Source organism: Kryptolebias marmoratus, linkage group LG3 (genome assembly GCF_001649575.2).
Source record: "Kryptolebias marmoratus isolate JLee-2015 linkage group LG3, ASM164957v2, whole genome shotgun sequence".
In the NCBI taxonomy this organism is placed as follows: Eukaryota; Metazoa; Chordata; class Actinopteri; order Cyprinodontiformes; family Rivulidae; genus Kryptolebias; species Kryptolebias marmoratus.
The window spans coordinates 25626411-25647991 of NC_051432.1; the positions used below are offsets into that span (position 1 = coordinate 25626411).

The window sequence follows — 21581 nt, forward strand, 5'->3', positions numbered from 1 at the left end:
GGGGTGGGGGTGGGGGGTGGAAGGTGGTTAAACACAAACTCCGTCACAGTCAGATGTGTTCATGCCTCACACAGCAGCCTGCTTTCACAAACTCTCTACCTGCTGTTGGTGTTCACAAAAATGTGTGGGATCTTTTTATTTATGTAATTTTGAAAGTAATAATATGAATATATCAGTATTGCAAGTTGCCACGCTCAAAGTATGTGTTGTTAATGACTCTCAGCGACAACCACACCATAATTTTGAGCAGTATCTGTAAAACTGACTGAATTATAGCCATTTTTGTGTTTTCTTAGGTCAATTGTCTGAGGCAACCATCTTAATTTAAACTGACTTCAAATGTTAATCTGTAGTGGTAGAGCCTCTGAATTCTGCCTGCAGGTTTTATTAAAATCTGTTCAGTGGATCATGACATATTTTTGTAACATAACCACACACAGATTGATAAAAAACATTATTATCCTGTTATTAATAAAGGAATAAATGACTTATCTTATGATCATGTAGATCAGCACTGGTTTAACCTTTGCACTTTTCCCAAAAACCAGGTGGGGGACACCCTGGACAGGTCACAAGTCCATCATAGGGACACATAGAGACAAACGAGACAACCATTCACGCTCTCACTCACACCTGTCCATCAGTGATGCCTTATTGTTTTCACTTTGACTGCTCCAATGTGCAGATGAGATTTCTGCAACCTAAGAGGAAGAATAATGGCTTCTTTAGGCTTTCATTTACACCCAATAAGGACAAAAAGTACATCTTAAAGAGAGAAAATCCCCAATGACACATTAAACTACAATGGTTGAGTGATTTTTTTGCCATGAAACAGATTTAAATTCATGTAACCTACTTCTTGGTTGTTACTCCTTGGGGGTAAAATTTCTATAAATTTTTCTGCAGATGGAAATTTGACAGCATGCAGATGTTTGTGCAGTCACCTTTGAATGTCCAAAGGCTTTAAGAGTACCTGTGCTGTTCTTTTAACAATATGCCTTTAAAAGATAAAAAAGGAAAAGAAGAATTCAGTAAAGATGTTTACTTGTCTGAATGTTGTTTCAGTCAGAAAAGTATCCTGCTGAGAGTATTTCCTGCTCCACTTGTATCTTCTGCCTCTCTTTGCACTTGTCTTTCAGACTTTTGTTATCCCATCACGCTTTCAAACCCACAAGTCTCCAAGGTTCAGTTGCTGTCATCAACTTCGTGCTTCAACTCACTCTTTATCTTTATTTGTCTTCCCTTTTCCTCTTCAGTTGAATTCATTGTGTTTCAGCTCAGTTTACAGGTAGAAAAGAAACAGATAAGTAAGTTACAGTCATGCTTTTTAAATCATAAACATATATTACACATGTAAGAGCTAAACACCTTCTCCTCCATGCTCATCTCCTGCTCTCTCCTTTAAAAGCTTTTGCACACTCCAGGGAGATTCAAGGCTAAATGGCTCTCTAACACCAGCCTGTCACATGCTGTAACCCATAAAGCAGTCTCTTCTTTTCCATTCTTTATTGCTTCTCAGCCTCCCATCAAAATGTGATGTAAAACTGCTCGTTGAGTTTCTCTAACAACAGAAGCTCAAACATTACTAAATTCTCAGGATTTCTGACTTCATCTTGCATTTTCTGTGTGAAACAGGTGGTAAATTCTTTCCAACTATGGGTCTCTCACAGTGATTACTTTTACTCTGAAACTATGATTTCTTGTGCCACAGAGCAGTGCAACCATTTCACACCTTGACCTGAATTTTTGTGGTGTCCTCGTCTCTCCCCCATGAATTTTTAACATATTTTTTTAACAACAGGAGAGTTCACATCCAGAGTTCTGTTTTGGGCCCATTAGACTTCTCAGTGGATGGATTTATTATTTAAAGTAAGTTGCATTAAGTGAAATTTTGATCAATTCTGCACAATGAATTGAGTAACTGAAATTAAATTGTTGAATTGAATAAATCTAAGGCAAAGGAGGACCATAATGTTTTTGGCCGTGTGTGTGCATGTGACTGTCAGAATTTAACCATTAAATATAAATCTACAAGTTATTAATACATGTACATTTATGTTTCAGCACAAAGTAGCTCTGCAGTAATTAGAAAAAGTCCACTTCTTGCAGGAGTTATTTTGATTGGAATGATTCTTTCTTCCTTTTTTATTTCACAGACTTCTGTTTTATCGAGTTGCGAAAAGTATTGTTGTAACTTTGCATTAAAATAGTTCCTTTTTGTTTTTCCAAACCTGAATCTGAAGCCGTGTTCATGCTTCTTTTAACTCCAGTTAGTGTAGCCTCGGCGCACATAAGCAGCTATCAGACAGAAGGCTAAGAAGCCCGGATTCACGTAATCTTCTGAATGACATCTTAAGAAGGCTTTGCTTTCATTCCGTCTCTTCTCTCCTTTCCGCTCTTCTTCGCCTCATCTAAATGTGTTTTCTTATTTGATTTTTTTTTTCTAAAAGTCTTTTTGTTGTCTCTGGAGGGCTGTCACTGAGAGTTCGGCATCAGCTGGGTCTCTTGTGTCATTGTTGTCGGCATGAGGAGGGTTATCATTCACCTCAGAAGGAGGGAAGCAGATGAAATAGGGTCAGAAGTGTTTCATCGTCAGGATTTGAAAGCCTTCTCCCAAAGAAGTCCGTTCTAATTAGAGGATTATTTTTTCCTTGAATTTGATTCAATCTCACTTTGGCTGAAATTAGTCAAATGAATTTAAGAGAAAAAAAAACAAACAAGAAAAGCAAAAAAACGTTTGTTGTTGTCTTTGACATGACGCAGATTCTTCAAAGTTCTGCAGAATAGTTTTTACCTCTAATCAGGTGCTTCTTTTTATTGCCGTCAGTGATTTTTCCCTCTTCCTTCCTATCCAGTCTTACCTAACAATTCAAACCTCCCTTCAGAAATGATAAAATTATGATAAAGATATTTATAGATGATGATGAAAACAGGTGAGCTGGACGTCTGCATAGCTCTTGAAGGGTCTTGCAGAAGGAGGAGTGGGTGATGATCATCACCACCTATTCCCAGTGAAAATAGGCAGTTATGGCTATTTTCAGGAGTGAAAACAGGCATTACTGCCCGCTGCCAAAGGAAAAGCTCGACAATGTTTTTGCCTGAGACTGTGTAAGTGTGTTTTTCAGTGTCAGGATTTGAGTTTTTTTGAGTGATCTTTGGCTTTGGGTTTGTTTTCATTCGTGTTTCTGTTGTGATCCGTGTGTTTTGTCTATTTTCAGTGTCTTATGTTGTATAGTTTTACTCCCTGTGCCATTTCTCACCCTCCCTCAGTCAGTAGTTTTCCATGTCAGCCTGCCCACCTTTCGGCACCTGCTCCTTGTTAGTAATCAGTCACCTGTGTCTACTTCCTCATCAGCCTCAGTCCTTATAATCTGTTCCTCAGCTTCATTTACTCATGGTCCATTGTTGCAGTAATGCTTTCTCTGGTTTTTCCTTGTGTCTCCTCGCGAGTCCCTGAAGTTTATGTTTGAAAGTTATGTGTTATTAGTTTTTCCTGCCATGACAGCCTTTGTTTTCTTATAAATGAAATAGTTTTACTTTTGAGCTCCTTGTGTTGGTCTGCAGCCTGGGCTCAAATCCTCCACCACCTCCACCCACAATAACTGACAGTTATTATTATTATTATTAATATTAATAAAAACATGCTTAATGTTTCGAGACTGGTGTTTAAAATAAAGCTTGAAAATTTTCTTTTAAATTAAAAGATACAGTCTTTTACCTAACTGTGTTAAAACTCCACATTCTCTCCTCAGGCTACAGTCTGCACCCCCTCTGCTCAAAGCCAAAATAGCCCGCTGCACATTTTCCACATGGTAGACATCCTGATTTTGCACCTTGAGCAATTTAGGTTCCTTCCAGGAAAATTAATAAATATGACTCACCATTATTTAGTTTCATTCACAGTAAATAAACACACACCTAATATATGCGGGTTAAACATAACCAATGTGTCCTAATAAGATGAAACCTTCCCAGCTGCCAACTAGAACTGAATTATAATAAACAGGAGAAGCAAGCAGAACATGGCTGTCAAAGCTCATTTAGATAAAATTTATTTTTTCAGGAGATTTTGTTCCTGGATATCTTGAATACAGGAATACCTGTCCACAGTAATACCAATCCAGACAGAATTACTTCTGAGGTTTTTAAAGTAAAACATAAAAATTTAATTTTTTACCCACATAAGACAGAGTCCAGTGGTATGTAATTGAGTTTTTTTTTATTTAATTTTGCAGAATAAATTCACTAATTCAAAGTGGCACAGCACTTTGAACAAGGCCAAGAAACCTCACCGCATATTTAGGTTTGGCTTAAAGGGCCAAACATTCATTACCTAAAAGTCAAGTCGTTTTATTTTATAAATGCAAGAGCTGCTGACCAAAGTGCCGTACATCTAAATGAGAAACTAAAAGGCAGGAAAAAACAAAACAAAACACTGATTCAGTGTTGATACAAAAAATATGCTGTCAAGATATCAGAAAAGTAAAAGAAAATCAGGGTTAGTAATTCATTAAACATGTCAGCAACTGGGACTTTTCATACTTTCCATGAAAGGTTGGTTTCTTTCATTTTACATTAACAAGTTTGATTAAAGTGTCCATTTGCATTACATAATACAGCTCAGTATGCACAGAGTACAAACCTGCTACTCACCAGATACTAACAGAGAGCTTACCTGGTATCTACCTGGAATATACTGAGTATGTATCTAGTACTTACGCGGTACGTACATGGTATTATTCGGGTATGGTACATACCCACTATGTTCTATTGTGATAACATATTTTGTAATGTTTGTTTCTGCTGCCATTCTTTGTCAGGTCTCTCTTGAAAAAGAGATTTTTAATCTCAATGAGACCTACCTGGTTAAATAAAGGTTAGTACATAAAAATAAAAAACACATACCTAGCCACCAAGTTAGTATGTTTCTGGTATGTACCTGGTACTCACAGGGTACCTGCGGGGACCGGGCTGTATTGTGAAGTGACTGATTACCCTTTACTTACACGGTATGTACATAGTTAATACTTACTCTGTACCTTTTAGACAAGTACTCCGTAAGTATCAGGTATGTACCTGGTCAGTTTGAGATATGTACCCAGTACATACTGTGCTGTACTAACTATTGCTACGGAATGTCCATATGTTGTTTTTTTTGTAATTTTTTTCTCATTAGTGTAAAAGTTAAATGAAAAGATATTTATATACTAAAGAATCTGCTCAGTTTTGTTATCTCTTGGTCTTTGAGTTGGAATTAAGAAGGTGATAATTAGTGAAATCTAGGAATAACCAAAAAAAAACAAAAAAACAAAAGCATCTGAACAATTTAACAAGAGTTGTTAAATAAAGACAGTAATAGAAAAGGCACAAGCATTCATGTCAAAAACTCTGAGCTGTAATGATTCTCAGTCAGTTCGGGGGAAGATTAGTGAGGCAGCCGTGTCCCGAGAGCAATAAAACAAACTGCTTACAAGAGAATGAAAGATTTTATATACTCCCAACAAAAGAAAACAACAGTTTTATGAACTGAACAAAGCTACTCTTCACCTTTCTTTGTGTTACAGTCTTGTACAACCCCCCCCCAGATAATCTCAGCAGAGGAGTGATAATCTAATAAGACTTGTTTATAGATGACTCATCAAATATCATAAAACATTAATTCCAGATGGCTTATTTCTGTGATGCTGCATCAAAATTAAACTAGGCTGAATCCTGGATTTCTCTCAGCTACAAATCCAAGTTATTTGTAACATGATGGGATCTGATTAGAGTGGCTTGTGGATGCAAGCTGCGACTGATCACTGTTAAAATGAATGTTTCCTGCCTTTTTTGCCTTTTGAAATGTATGCAGTTTGGTTTAATTTCACTCTTTGTCTGTCTCACTTTTATTCGTCTTGTTTCTGATGACTTTTTCTGCTTCTTTAACTTCAGATTGCTTCTCATCCAAGGCTGAGGACCGTTTGTTCAGGAAGCTTTTCAGACGATATAACCAGTTCATCAGACCAGTGGAGAATGTCTCCGACCCTGTCACTGTGGAGTTCGAGGTCTCCATTTCCCAGCTGGTTAAAGTTGTAAGTTTTCCACCTCAGCAGAAACACATCTGCCTCCCCACGTTTAATACAGACATACACTTCTGTACGCCTTGTTTTAAAAACTTGTCACACTTTTACTTGCTGTAAAATGTCCTTTAAACAGTTGGGCGTCTCTGTGGCAGAAGTGTCTTCATCTCATTTCCCACCTTTTGAAACAGAAAAAGCTAAAAGATAAGCTGTGCAATGAAAGAGCGGAAAGTCTTTATTTAGTCTGCTCAATTTCACGGATTCACGAAAACGTCACACCGTGTTGGTACACAGCTCTGTTTTGCTTTTTACCCATGTTAAGTTTAATGCAGGCTATATGGGTGGGGGAGTTAAATATTCTCCCATGAAAAGAGATTTTCCAGTTCTAAAAGAAAATCCTGAGATTAAGAGAAAATTGCCTGCAGGAAGCCTTTTCAAAGTGGACTGAGATGTAGCTCTAGCTGCCTGCTTGGCAAGGTGAGATTAATCTGAAGGTGAGTGTGCACTGGCAAATGTGTCAGGTGTGTGTGTGCATGCATTCTCACCCAGGTGTGCGTGTTTCTGTGGGTGGCTTGTGCACCGTTGTGGGAATCACTGGACTGCGAATCATAAGTGAATGAGTATTACAGAGGGAGACCGAGAGGAGGTGACATCTGTACCTTCATGTAATATTAAGCTCACAGATGACCTTCTCAGCTGAACAACTTCCGCTTTAGAAAACAAAGATGGGAAAAAGAAAAAACATTTCATTTTGATTCAGATGCACACACACACACACACACAGTTTGCACAGGCCAACCTGCTCTCTTCTTTGTGTCCCTGCAGGATGAGGTGAATCAAATCATGGAGACTAATTTATGGCTCAGGCATGTGAGTATGCACAAATACAGGGACACACAAATGCATCACATGTTCTCTGTGTTTTATTGAGCTAACAACTTTGGAAGTCTGCCCCATTCAAGATGGCCACCACAGCTCAACAAAAAACAGCTATAGCTCAACCAGTTTTACAGACAATAAGCTAAAATTTGGTGTGGCAGTAGCTGAGAGTCATTCCCAGCACTAACTTAACTAACACACTAACACAACCTTATTTTCTCATCATGAGATGATCTTTGTCTAAAGCTCTGGTCTGAAAGCCAGGGCCGATATGCCTTCTTTAAGGAATGTTAGCTCTTTAATTTATAACATGGCTTCCTTTTGGAAAACGGTGCCAGCACTGATACAGACTCTGGATCACAGCCAGGACTGGATGATGACAGAGGAAGCCTATAAATTTGTTACATTTATTGTGTGAACTCATAAATAAGCCACATTTAACAACAACCACTTTACTTACATCTCTATGCTGTAATGGATTTTTTTCTTCACAAACACATCATAAGAGTGTTTCGTTAAACCTTTTACTGAGTTAACTCTGCCTTGGGGTCTTTTCTGTTAGAATGTGATTTTTTTTACACAAACATTTCACATTTTGCACATTTCACTTTTAACTGAATTCCAACACAAGTGCATCATTTACATTTCAGTACAAAATCCTGCTGGTTTAATTTTGGAAGAAATCAGCTCTGATGGTGGGTCAAAAATAACGATCAATCCTTTGCAGAAAATTAGAAAAAACTTTTAATACAGACTTTATTTCAGATTCTGCTCTTGTATAAAATTACAACATTACCTTCTTTTCAAACAATCAAGAAGAGGAAGTACATACTTTATGTAATCCTACAACTGAATGTATGATAATATATAATAGATTTTTACAGATTCTACATTTTTATTTCTTTTGTCAAATAAAAACACAAACTTTTCCTTGTAGTTTTTGTACAGTACCTTACTTACAAATATCTCTTTTCTAATAAATGAAGACTTTAACATTTCTAAGTTATTTTTTTGCATTCAAGCTGAAGTAAAACCACTAATATATATATATAATTCCCTTTACAATAATTGACCTACTTGAAGATATTAAGTGTTATCTGGCTGATCACAAGGTAAATTCCCTGTATAGATAGATGGAAAAACCAGTGCAGCATGAACTGGTTAATTAAAAATCTCCCAGGTCATAAACGAGTAATAATCCACTTCCCTAATGAATAAATTCATCTTGAATGATACCCAAACAACCAAGACTAATGGATCCACGGCTCATGAAATGCTACCTGCAGGTATGTTGACAGAATAACAAGTGGACGCACTGAGCCTTTATTTCTGTCAGAGAGTTATTTACTCATTCTGCCCCTCCCCCTGAGCTGCCTTTTGCAGATTTGATGAATGCACATGTCCCTGATTATTGAAATCACTGGGTTTTCCCAAGAAACAATTCTATCAAATATTTTGGTTTTTTTTTCCCCACAAGAAAGTTCAATGAACTTTTTTCTTATTGGTCCAACATTTTTACATGACTCAAAAAAGCATGGAAGGAAGTTTTGGCTGGAATGTGGACATATTTTTACTAATGTTTTCCATAACGTTGATGTCTCCAGTGTACTGCGTTCCATGTGCTTTTCTTCCCCTTTAGATTTGGAACGACTACAAGCTACGATGGAAGCCGACGGAGTTCGATGGCATTGAGTTCATCAGAGTTCCATCAAACAAGATTTGGAGACCTGACATTGTTCTCTACAACAAGTGAGACGTTCAAAACCAGAGCAATTAGAATCCAGCTGAGATCCAGTACTCTAACGTTTAGACAACAGGGGGGAAAAAAATCACATTAAATGCAAGGCTCATTGTGTTTTCTGGGTTAGTTGTTGTTCTAAAACTTGAAAATATTAACAACAGAACGATGAACGTTGTAAACAAAGGCCTAAAGAAAAAATTGCTACTTTGTGTAAAATGTAAATAAAAACAGAATGCAATGATCTGCAACTTTCATAAAGCCATATTTTCTTCACAACAGGCCATATTAAACATATCAAATGTTGAAACAAAGAAATCGGATCAATTTAAAAGAAAAATCATTTTTAATTTTTCCAAACTGAGGTTGTAATAACAGATTCATTTGTCCTTTAAAGTCAGTAAAGATGCTCATAACATTAATCAGAGGCAGATTAGTACTGCTCAGTGATACATAATGTTTCTTTAGAAATGCAGTCTTAGTTTTTTATTCTTCTTTTCTTTCTTCTGTGCCTCACTTTCATTTTCTCCTCACCTTCTTTTTGTCTGACATCTCGGCCTTTCTCCTTTCTTTCTGGCCTGTTTCAAACACTCTTGTATCTAACCTTCTCATACCTTTTCTACCTTGGAAAATCCTCTCATTGATAACACATACGCACACCTCAGTGCTGTAGGTGACTTCCTGGTGGAGGATAAGACCAAGGCTTTGCTGAAGTTTGATGGAACTATCACCTGGGTTCCTCCTGCCATTTTCAAATCCTCATGTCCAATGGATATCACCTACTTCCCTTTTGACTACCAGAACTGCTCAATGAAGTTTGGCTCCTGGACTTATGATAAAGCCAAGATTGACCTGGTACTTATTGGATCCAAGGTCAGTAATTCTGTCTGTGTTCAACATTAAATGAACTGTTTACAATCGGCTTGGGTTGAGAACATTTTTATAAGGTTCTGTGGAGGCAATAGGAAAGGAAAACAACCATGTTTCCACTTTGGCACAGGACTATATGTGTATTTTATTTTTCTCACAGCAGAATGACATTGAACCCACACTCACTCGACTCTCATCTCTCTAAAAGAAAAAAAAAAACTCCTGAAGTGAACTGAACAAGCTGCTCATCCTCTGTGACTTCAACTTCCACCAGTCTCCAGTTAGATTACATATTGATGCTCCAGTCTTTTGAGTAAACCTTGGGTGATATTCCCCAGCTAAATGTAACACTGGAATAAACTCTGTGGTTTTGTTTGAAAAGATGGTTATAAATGTTTCAGAAATTAAGATGAGTAATCTCTGTCAGTGCAGACGACCAGCTTATGTTGTTTTGTAGAATATAGGGAAATCATCGTAGCAGACATGTTGCATTAAAAATGGCAAAATAAGCACAAGAGCACTAGGTTTTAAAGACTAAGAAATTAAGAGTGAGTCCTGTATGGATTGTAGAACCACCACCTTACTTTTAATGTTTATTCAGCTTCCAATCAATCAATCTGATCTTTGAGACAGACGCCTTTAAACACGTTTATTAAAAAATTACAGGATGAAACCTGATATTTGTGTCAACTAAATCTGAATTCAACTTTAAAAAGTTTTAATGAATCTAGAAATGAATTTTGGGATGACAAGCTCTTTGTAGTTAAAGAGCAAAAATGGATGTTCCACTTTAAATATGAATATCAAACATTTCTGACTATCTTTGATACAGGACACAAACATATCAACTAAGCCTTTCAGCTAGCTTAGACAACTTTGAAAACTTCTATACTGCCTGTTACTAAGAAGAAATGTATCTATCCTTGTTTTAGAGTGTTTGTACAGAGACATTTTTTTTCTGCAAAGTTGTTTTGAAAGTTATTTGTGAAATCACGTGACAGTCAAACAAGTTTGCTTTTATGCATCTTTTGGAGTAATTCTACGCTCTCAGCATCTGCCCATTTTTGTATAAAACATTCAGTTCTGGTAAGACTCTAAGGAGACACGACCTTCACAAACTGAATTGATCAACAACTCAACATATTCCAGCAATATATTTTGCTTGTGCATGAAGATACTGATGAAAAAACACATTTTATTTGCATTACACCTCTGTTCCAATTCAATTTGTTACTAATTAAATCATACAATTATATTTATTGAATTATGTGACATAGTAAATTGACCCGAACTGTTGCTCTTCTAGTAGATGAGTGTAAATCAGTTTAAAAACCTTTATCTCTGTGCTAGGTAAACCTAAAAGACTTCTGGGAGAGCGGCGAATGGGAAATCATTGACGCTCCAGGCTACAAACATGACATCAAGTACAACTGCTGTGAGGAGATCTACCCAGACATCACCTATTCCTTCTACATCCGGCGCCTGCCACTTTTCTACACCATCAACCTCATCATCCCCTGCCTCCTCATCTCTTTCCTCACAGTGCTGGTTTTCTATCTCCCATCTGACTGTGGAGAGAAGGTCACGCTCTGTATCTCCGTCCTGCTCTCCCTCACTGTGTTCCTGCTCGTTATCACAGAGACCATCCCCTCAACATCGCTGGTCATCCCCCTCATCGGAGAGTACCTGCTCTTCACGATGATCTTCGTCACACTCAGCATTGTCATCACTGTGTTTGTGTTGAACGTACACTACCGCACGCCGATGACCCACACAATGCCGTGCTGGGTGAGGTCGGTGTTTCTCAAAGTGCTGCCGAGGATCATGCTGATGCGGAGGCCGATCGATGAGGATGGCAAGGCCGGGTGGTTGGACGACAGTGGGGAAGCAGGAGGAGCTGGAGGGGGAGGAGGAGGTGGAGGAGGGAAAGGAAGGAAGAAGCGGAAAAACAGCTTGATGCAAGTAAGGGGCCCTTCCACCAAACACACAGTCTACATGTCTAAACACATCAATCTGGATTATACTGATGAGTTGGATGCACCACTTAGAAAAGGTCAGGTAGGGACATCCCATGATCAACCATCATTAAAAAAAGTTTAAAGTTGTAGTAAATGTAGTTAGTTAAAAACTGGTTAAAACCACATTGTAGGTCATGAAACACCAAATTTAGGGTCTTAACATAATTTTTAGGAGTCATAATTGTTGGCAGAGATGACAACAGATGATGGTTGATGCTCTTCTTGCATCACCGCAAGAAGGTCTGCTGATCGACCCTCAGCTGAGTACTTGTAGGTTTTTTTTTCAGATAACATGTTAACGTCTTTCTCCAACACCAAAATAGATCGAAGTACTGCTTTAGCTGTTTCTAGCAAGACATTTTTTTTGACCTGGCTACAATCGATTAGCTATGGAGGCCATCTTGAATCAGGATGAAGTCGTAGAAGTATATCCAGTAACCTGAGAGTTTCATTAAAATATGTTCAGGGGTTTGTGAAATATTTTGCTGACAGACAAATGGACACACAAAACCACACAGAGCCCAAAAAACCCAAAACAATGATTTTCTGCTTTTTACCTTTTGGTAATGGGTGATAATGAATGCTTATGTAGTTCTGTAACTGCTGGATGTGTAAATAAGTAACTGTTTACTACAAATAAAGTGGTAAGCTGTGTTTACAGTTAGTTTTCGCAGCCTCCAGGGCGGCAATAAAAACTATTATTTTTCTAGTCAGGAGGACTGCTTGCTCAAATCAGTGAGAATGCAAACAATCTTTGACAATTTAATGTAGTTTTCAATTAAATTCTACTTCCCTAAAGCCGTTTGTCATAAATGATTATGCTCTTTGCTTTTTGAATATCTTTGATGCAGTTATAAAATTTAATCAGCCACAGAACAGTTTATTTATTGAATCTATGCCAAAGAGTTTTTGTAAAATATGCAGTATATTAAAAGAAACTCACAGACTTTTTTTTTTTTTTTTTTACAAAGCTATACCTAAATGTATTTGGGGCAGACCGATTCACTAACATATTGTGGGCAATCACTGAACAATTAATACGTTTTATTTTCCAAAACATACATAAAAAACATTTCATTGATTTATTTTTGATGTGGAACTACTAACATTTAGAAGATGTGTATATACAGTATGCTTATTTGTGAAATAAGCCAAGTATAGCAGAGAAAGGTCACCAAACGAGGACAAATTTAAAATTTGAATTGAATTTTTTTTTCAGCAGGTTGGAGGAGGGTCTCTCAATTGTTTGGAGTTTGGAGACAGTAAGCTCTCATCTGTGGAGAGTTGCAGTGAAAAGAAATGTTCCTGCCCCTGTCAGCATGGAAGGGAGACACCAGATACTCCCGACTCTGGAAAGATGAAGCGTCAGCTGAGTCCTCAGAACATTAACACAGTGATGGCTTTCTCCGTGGTGTCACCGGAGATCAAACAGGCCATCGAGAGCGTCAAGTACATCGCAGAGAACATGAGGAGCCGAAACAAGGCCAAAGAGGTGAGCCCTTACTTCTGGTGCCACTGCTGTTAAAAGGCTGTTAAATGCACAGATGGAGCAGGGTTTCACAGATCATCACATGTGTGGGAATCACTGTAGTCTGTCCTCACTGCACCCTGCTGGTTTGCACCCACTGTCATCTGCAAGTTCTGACCGGGATCAGCGACACATCAAAGTTCAATTAGATCTCTAAACGCACAAGCCTTTTAATTTCCTCTACACTGCTTTAAGTCACAATACATTGCATAACTGTTAGGGTCATGTTTTCATATAAATTTGGTATAATTATCTCATTACAAAGAGGTTTTATTTTGCAGTGTGAGCAGTATGAGTGCCATATTTAGCATCAAATCAGAAAAAAACTACAAGTTGTGTTTTAATGTAGGTTTGATTTGTTAACAAACAACAATGGTCAGTGTTTGGTGAAAAAAAAAAAAAAAAGAAGACATGGCATCTTCAAATTTAACACATTTACACCAACACAGAAAGGCTGCGCTAAAACCTTTCACTCATTTGCTAGTTGTCCAGTTTGCCTCTGTTGTGCTGAACATTTTTTCACTAAATAGTACATACAAGCATGTTATGTGGTGCATAAAGTCTACAAAAGCCATTAAAGCTGTATAAATTTATATTTTACTTTGTATTAAAATAGGTAACTGCAGTGCTTGCAGATATTTGCACATATTCTAAAACAAGTGGGCCGCTGTGTTTGTTAAGACAGTCATTTACATTCAGCTGTTTAGTTTTGACATATTGAACTGGTTTTGATTACAAAATTATTCATCATAAACTGTAGTTATAGTTGCAGTCAATGCTTGGAGATCCAGCACAAACAAGAAGAGTTAAGGTTGCACACAGATTTATTTAAAAAAGGTATAACCAAGCTGTAGAGTTTTTATGTTACTGTCAAAATATAACATAAAGTCATCTAATTCTAATTCAAGTAGAGTCAGAAATGTGTCTGTATTTGTCTGCTCCTGTTTTCTCCTGAGTCCTCTGTTTGGTGAAGAATAAACAGTAAATGAGTGAGTCACAAACCAAACAGCTCAAGATAGAGAGGCAGACAGGAGAACTGAGAAAACAAGGAAGGGAAGGAAAGACAAGAGAGCAGTTGTGTGTGCACAACCAGGACATGGAGAGGAATAATTTTATTCTCGGCACAAATGTTGCTATCTTTTGCTATAGTTCAAAATTCTTTAATGTTACATTTTACTGCTTATATTCAAAGAAAGTTTTCTTTCCTTAGGTCTGAACATGTAAACAAAGTCTCTGCATAGAATGCATGGTCCTGAAACCAAAGCAACAAAATGGAAGTAACTCGAGTCATGTGTTATGTTGTTTGTAACATTTTAACAGTTTGCACTGATGCAGTCACTTTACTTTCAGAAAAATCAGCCTTTTGATTTAAATCTATTCTGAAAACTGTGAATATATAATAAACTAGTCTTTCCATACTTTATATAATTATGCACAAGTTCATAGAAAGAAAACGCAGAGTAAGCATTCTACTGTATAATGCATTCATGCAAAACAAAAAAACCCTTCATACTGACAGCCGTACTGCTGGTTTGGGAGAACTCAGCTGTAATTCTGTCCATCATTGCTGCAGAGCCTGACCTGCTCCATCGGTTAACAGTAGTGTGAAGTTAGAGTTGAGCTGTCTCCTTCCTCGTTCTGTCAGTTATAAATAAAGTGGATGAAATCTCCCAACAGGGAGAAGAAGTCTTTGATGTGCAGAGCTTGTGCCTCAGTCAGCTTTGTTAACCTGCCTCTTGCTTCATTTGACACAATGAATTGAATGTGATTATCATAGTAATTTATCTCTGTAAATTATTTATCCATTCTCATTTGACTATTAGGACCCTTTCCACTGTTTTCGTCTTCTTCTTCCCTTTTCCCATCTTTAATATGAAATCCTTTTCTTGCCCATCAACTCCAATCCTAAACCATTTGAGACTTTAAATCATCATTTTTTTTCTCCACCACACCTCCTTTCCTGCTTGAAAAAAAAAATCATTAATATGTAACACTGTCCTCTGTCCTTTCTGTTATTTTGTCTCTTATCTCTCACAGGTTGAAGATGACTGGAAATACGTTGCCATGGTGATTGACAGAATCTTCCTTTGGGTTTTTGTGACCGTGTGCATCCTGGGAACCGTGGGCCTGTTCCTTCAGCCTCTCTTTAGTTTTGTCTCATAACTGCCACAATATTCTGGGTTCTCTGTCAAAAACAAATAAACTCTCAGTTCTCAGTTAGCCAATCGGAGGAAGCCGTTTTGGGTCCTGCAGCACCATTAGGTGCACTGGTTCTGTTTCTGGCCTATAGCGCAGATCATTGGAAATCTTTTTCAACTTGTAATCACAGTTACAAAACTTGTTATGCCTTATTTCAGTATCTTTAAAACTAACTCATTGTAGCCAAAAAAATACAATACAAAATCTTTACCAGAAGAAAGATGCAAAGATGTGAAATATTTTGAAGATGCATTTATCAGAAATCCACAGGCAGTAATAAGAGGACAGTTTGATTCTGTTTTATAGAAATTATTCGGCATTTAAAAAATGCTTTTCTTTGTAAAAGAAAAATTACTCACTAGCAGTTGTTCATGCCAGGTATTGAGACCTATGATTATATTTAAAGAATTTTATTTTGAGTGATCTTAAAAAAGCTGCACATGAACTATTAATTTTGGTAACCATCAAAGTGAAACTAGTTTCATTTCTAACTATGATCATTTTTACCCAAAACAAGTGTCTTGACTTGTAATCCTAAGCAAACATCTCAAACCTAAACAAAAAATGAGGAAATGTGTAGTAATATGACCTCTGCTAACATCAGTGCAAACATAACCCAAACATGAGAAAACAGTAGTTGGATCTTAGTGTTGAAAAACACCACACATCTCTCACATTTACCTCTTTAAAGAACTTTATAGCTTGTAAAAAGAAAGACTTGAAAATCCTTCAGCTTTAATATGAAAACACTCATGAGTTGTATTTGTGGAAGAATCAATCATCCCATGATGTTGTTTATTCCTAAGATGTTTATTAGCTTCTGCCATCTGTTGGAGTGTTAGTTCAGAGGATGCTCCTAAGAGTTGTACTTCAGGTCAGGAAGAAATCACAGACCTTTATTACAGATAGGCTAGGATCAGAATTAAAGCACATTCAGTGGTTCTTCAGGACTCGAGATTTTACATCCAGTATTTATTTAAGAACTGGGAACTTTCAAAGCCAAAAGATGAGAAACAAACTGTCTCAGCTCCACTCAGACGGCTGATGAGTGCAGAATGAGATTCCTGGTATGATTCATCGACAATCTGACAGTCAACAACCACTGCTGCTTTTATGAGCAATTTCCATTTTTTATTTCTATTTCTTATTCAAACGTCTGGCATCCTTTGGAGGGCTTTAAAAATACCAGCAGGATGTTGTTTTTCTAATTAGAAACTATTTGTTTATGAATGGCTAATGTTCCACAAGGTAATTGATTGGCCTGGTAAGTCAAGATGAAATTAGTCTTGATTGGATGTTCTAAAGATAGATTTGCAGCTATTTCATAAAAAATAACTCTAATTCTTAATTCCATGGGTATTTAAGTCATTTTTAGGCAGCACTGATGATTAGGTTCATTTAGAAAACAAGAACATGAGATGTAAGAAACATGGATGATAAAAAATCTGATTGCTTTCACCTTAAGCTTGGAGTTGTATTGAATTAATAATTACTGTTACTATATATATGTTTTTACCTCTTATAAAAATGTCTAAATTACACAATCAAGGCAAATTCTGTCAGAGATGTGGGCTGGTTGTGGTGTCTGGATTAAAAGTCATGAGGCAACGACACTCCTTTGTCTGGGAAACAAGTCAGTGTTCTCAGAGCAGGCAGGATTCATCTGGAAGTCTTTCTAATAATGAAAAAGTTCAACCTGAGTGCCTGGAACAGAACATGTGACCAACAACAACCTGACACAGACTAAGTGGAACCAAAGACTTTATATAGACTTGGATGACAGGTGAGCTGATTGCCAGATGGAACAAAGCTGTCTGAAACTGACGACCAATTAGAGCTGAGGAAAACAAACCGAGACACAAGGAAGCAAAAACAAAAAACGATTCATGTGGCTAAACATTTTTAATAAATGAACAAAATTAGGATGCAGTTTTTACTGAACAAAACAGACAGTGATGCTGTTCCAGGACACAACAACACTGTTACAAGTGCTTTTATATATTTTGTATTTGTATGTATTACTTCTGCAGCTGAAGCAGAATTTTGTTAACATTGTTTGAGATTAAGTTTAAGACCCATCCTTGTTACTTTTGTTTTGTTGCTTGTTTGCTTGTTGTGGTTAAACTTGCTTGTATGACCAGAATAAGAGATGAAAATCAATTTGTTTCAAATGAAGAAAACTATCTATATTTAAATTTTCTGTACTTGCTGGATCCTGCAGCATAGTGGGGAGCTGGTGCCCATCTCCAGCACTAACTGGGTAGGTGGGGGTGTGGTACCCCCTACAGTCCATCACAGAAATATATATCCTATTAGTTTCTAAATCTGATCGAAAAATCTCTATAAATGACAAACAAAGATTTAATTGCTGAGCACCTCTTTGATCACCCAGATTGTTAAACTTACAGCACTACAAGTATCCTGTTTTCTTTATCTTAATTTCTTATTTATTCATTTTTATGTAATTGGAATTAACAGCTTGTGCAGGATGAAGCTTTTTTTTTTTTTTTTACAAATAATTAATAATATTGAAATTGAAATAAATGCAGTTTTTATTTTCCAAACATCTGAAAAGCATTTACTGGTAAGTGGTATTAAAATGTGCACATACTCACATGCCTAAACTGCTCTGAGTCAGAAGGGATGATATTTGTGAGCCATTACCTCCAAAAGCAGCCACCAGAGGTATAATCAGAGCGCCAATTAAAATGTCTATTTAAAGCCGAAAATTTTAAAGCTTTTCAAACACATTTTCAGTGTTAGGATAAAACGTATCCTTAGATGTGACATCGTCCTATCATCACACTGATCTGTCAGAGTCAGCTGCTGCAGTCACTCAATATTCCTGTCATGATAACATTTTATAGAAAATGCTAATTTTTTGCAGTTGCACAACTGTTTGATGTGCGTGTGCCAGAATATTTCAATATACTGAAGTACAACTGGTTCTGTTGTGTTTCTGAGATATCTATTTTTCATTAGAGACTCCTGTCAATAAGTTTTTACAAAAATAACAACAACACTGGTGTCTGCAACACTGAATGAAGGACGTGTGGAAGCAGAACCTCTCATTTGTGAAGACCTAGAAAACACTACAAAACTATACAGTCAGGAGTTTGGGTTTTATACAACTGGAAATACAAGTTTCTCATAATGAGAAGATGTGCAGAAGTGGTTTTAAAACAGAGAGATTCTTTTCTTAAATCCCCTTAAAATTGACAGTTTCTGGTTCTGTATAACACCACTCAAGAATCAAACTTTATTTCTGGTATGTTCATAAAATTAAAGAAAAAAAAAACATTTTTGGTGTTTAGTTTTTTTTACGTATTTGTAAGATAAATGTTTTGATACAACCTCAGAACATCTTCTGGGACAGTTTTTTTTGGTTTTTGTTTTGTTGTTTTACCTTTCAGATTGTCTGTAAACTCAAAAAGTTGGTGTTCCAACTTCTTTTTCTCTCTCAGTTTGTTGAATGATGTCTTCATTCCAACTTTCAGCTTCACACTTTTTCTCTGCCTCAGTTTATTTTTTGTTCCAACTGTTTGTTCACCTCCTGTCAGTAGGCTTGTTCTCTGAAAAGCCCAGACAGCAAATCCTCCACCTGATTAAACACAAACTTGTTTTTCTTTGTTTTTGTCTGTTTCTGGGGTAAAGCTGAGGGTCGGTACAACCAGGCTGCAGCAGAGAGGCAGAACCAGGAAAGTCTTTCCTGCTCAGTTCCCTGGCTGTAATTACAAAGTTTATGACAGCAAATAATCTACAGTTAGTTTTAAATGAAGCCTGCGTTGCACTCAACAGCCTGTTGGTTGTCAGAAGTCAAAGTTGCTGATTCAACCCCTTTAAATTGAGCCTTTTTTGTGAAAATATATGACCGATATAAATAAATAAATAAAATAAACCACATTCCCAAGCTACTGTCTGCCATGATTGGTTCTCTTACTACACTGAATGGGACTGAAACTCTGCAAATGGGTCGTGTAGAAAAAAAAGAAAAAGAAGAAAGAATTCCAGCCCACAGAAGCAGTTCCTGCAGCAGAGCTGTTTTGGATCACAGTTGTGAGAATATGACGGTCAACATTCAAACGTAATGTTTGGGTTTTCACATTTTATGTCACACCTTGTAAATGTATCGTTTTTGCAACTAGGATTCTATTTTCTAACCAGAGACCTGTAAATATATTCTCCTCAATGATACATTTTTTATTAGTTATCTTATTTATTTTGATTCTACACATAGCAAAATCAGTTTAGTTGTATGTAATTGTTGTGCAGTGATGCTTGAATGCATGCAAAGGCTTAGCAGAAATCAGAGAGCGGTTTAACTCCCTGCATAAGTTCCTCTTCTGTAAGTTATGGTTCCATCAGAGCATAAAACACATGAGAATTGCCCAGGGGCTTGGAGAGCTCGGAGCAAGGACAGAGCTCATCATGGGCCAACAGAAGCTCGCTCGATGAGAACACATCATACTGTACATGCTGAGTGGGACGGCTTTATTACACAAGAAATGTTTAAGCAGCGGCTTTGCAGCAACATGGATCCTGTTTATCAAATGTCAGAGATATCATCTTTCATTGGCTGCACAGTTAAAGACTCATCCTTTCATGTCAGAGGAGGTTAAAGTTAAAGCTTCTGTCCGATTTGGACCACAGGAAGTTTTTAGAAGGTTCACTGGTGTATAAATAGATTCACTGTAAAGCATACACAGAAATGGTGAATTTAACAGTCAAATTTCTCACTAAGTAATATAAACTCTATGTGAACTCTGCTGTGTGTTCAATATTTCCACTAAATAAAGGAAAGCTTCATTCAGCTAAATTAAACTCATCATGTGTTGCAGAAGTCTCCAAGAGTTTAACGAGCACAATAAACAAATACCTGCAGGCAAAATGCATCTAATGAGTCAGAAACACACAACAGATGAGTGGCTTTATTAATGACGACGGGGCAAAATCCACTGGCCTGGACTTGCTTATGTGGTGAGTAATCATGAAACTGTGCCACATCAGAGAATTATCAGCAGCATATATCAGTGAAAACTGAATCTCAGCAAGTTAAGTTAATGGCTAATCAAATGAGTGCCTGTTTTATGTTATTTTTCAGGCTTATAAAACAACCCAGCTTCTCAAAAACTGGTGTAAAAGAACACAACTCCAGCTAATATTAAACCTGAAGATGACATTGTTTAGTTTATTGATGCATTCTTAACCAAACAGAATCTGTGCTACTTCATGAATGTACTGAAAAAGTACTAATTATTGATAACTAAGGACCAGATCCCCCTTTGAAACAGATCTCACAATAATTACAACCTCTTATAAAACTTACTTTCTGGCTTGCAGAGTAAAAAAGGCCTGCAACATTTAAACAATACAAAAATATTTTGCAAACATTGAAAAAACAGCTGAATTATTTACAGCGCACACTGTAGCTTTTTGAAAGTTGAAATGGGAGTCAGTAAAAACAGCCACATTGTGTGTCCATTAGCATCAGTGCAGCGATCTTCATTTTGTGCCTTTTCAACATGTTACCATGAGAGCAGGTTTGGAGCGATGCGTTCAAAGCCAGACTGATTTTTAGATTGGGATGTTTGAGTCATCAGGCAACAAAGTATCAATAATCCATGCCTCACAGCTTGAAAGGGCTTTATGTGCTCTGATGCTTGATTACATAGTTTGAATTCAAGTGTGCAATTTGGGTTAATTTCAGTCCACAACAGTCCTAATATTATGCTGAAAGGCAAAGAAAGAAATAGAAAAATGAAAATCTAAATGGAGCAGAATAATATGGCGCCGTAAAGTGCTATCTACAATAGAAGGCTCTCAGTAACCGAGGTCAAATGAAGTTGGGATGTCATGCAAAATTGGAATTACATTTCAACCGGTGAGTCATGTTCTTTTATTTCATTGGGATTTGCAAAAAAGGAATGCAGCTCTGTTCTTATAGGAATGTATTATAATATTTACTGAAAAACTCATTTCTATCTGAGCGCTATAGAAAGATTGTCTTTCTGTGTTGGAGCAGCACATTAAATCACGTCATGTGACTTTATTAAAAGCCGGGTTATGAGAATGGATGAGGCAGAGCAACCTTGTGCTTGGTTCAGTGTGGCTACTGTAATATTTCTACACATAATTAGTTTCTGTGCTGCTGAGGCTGCTTGAGGTTTATAACATCTGATGAACCTTATTTAAAAGTGGGTTTGTGAAGAAGAAAGCATTTAATAAACCAAATGAGAAGAACAGTTACAGTAAAACATGCCTATTCTGACATTTAAACAACGCAACAAAGC

The 21581-nt window shown here is 37.0% G+C and overlaps 1 protein-coding gene across 2 annotated transcripts in view; it reads left to right on the forward strand.

Annotated features, from left to right (window-relative positions):
- chrna6 (cholinergic receptor, nicotinic, alpha 6) overlaps positions 1–19202 on the forward strand; it is a 23954-nt gene extending 4752 nt beyond the window's left edge. The window contains exons 2-8 of one of the 2 annotated variants that reach the window (XM_017417044.3): positions 5932–6071; positions 6885–6929; positions 8578–8687; positions 9342–9549; positions 10897–11508; positions 12784–13056; positions 15130–19202. In XM_017417044.3, coding sequence (XP_017272533.1) covers positions 5932–6071; positions 6885–6929; positions 8578–8687; positions 9342–9549; positions 10897–11508; positions 12784–13056; positions 15130–15255 — 1514 coding nt within the window. In that variant the 3' untranslated portion in view covers positions 15256–19202. The remainder of the gene's footprint in view (positions 1–5931; positions 6072–6884; positions 6930–8577; positions 8688–9341; positions 9550–10896; positions 11509–12783; positions 13057–15129) is intronic. The other variant, XM_017417045.3, reaches the window with a different exon arrangement.
- The last annotated feature ends 2379 nt before the right edge of the window (positions 19203–21581 follow it).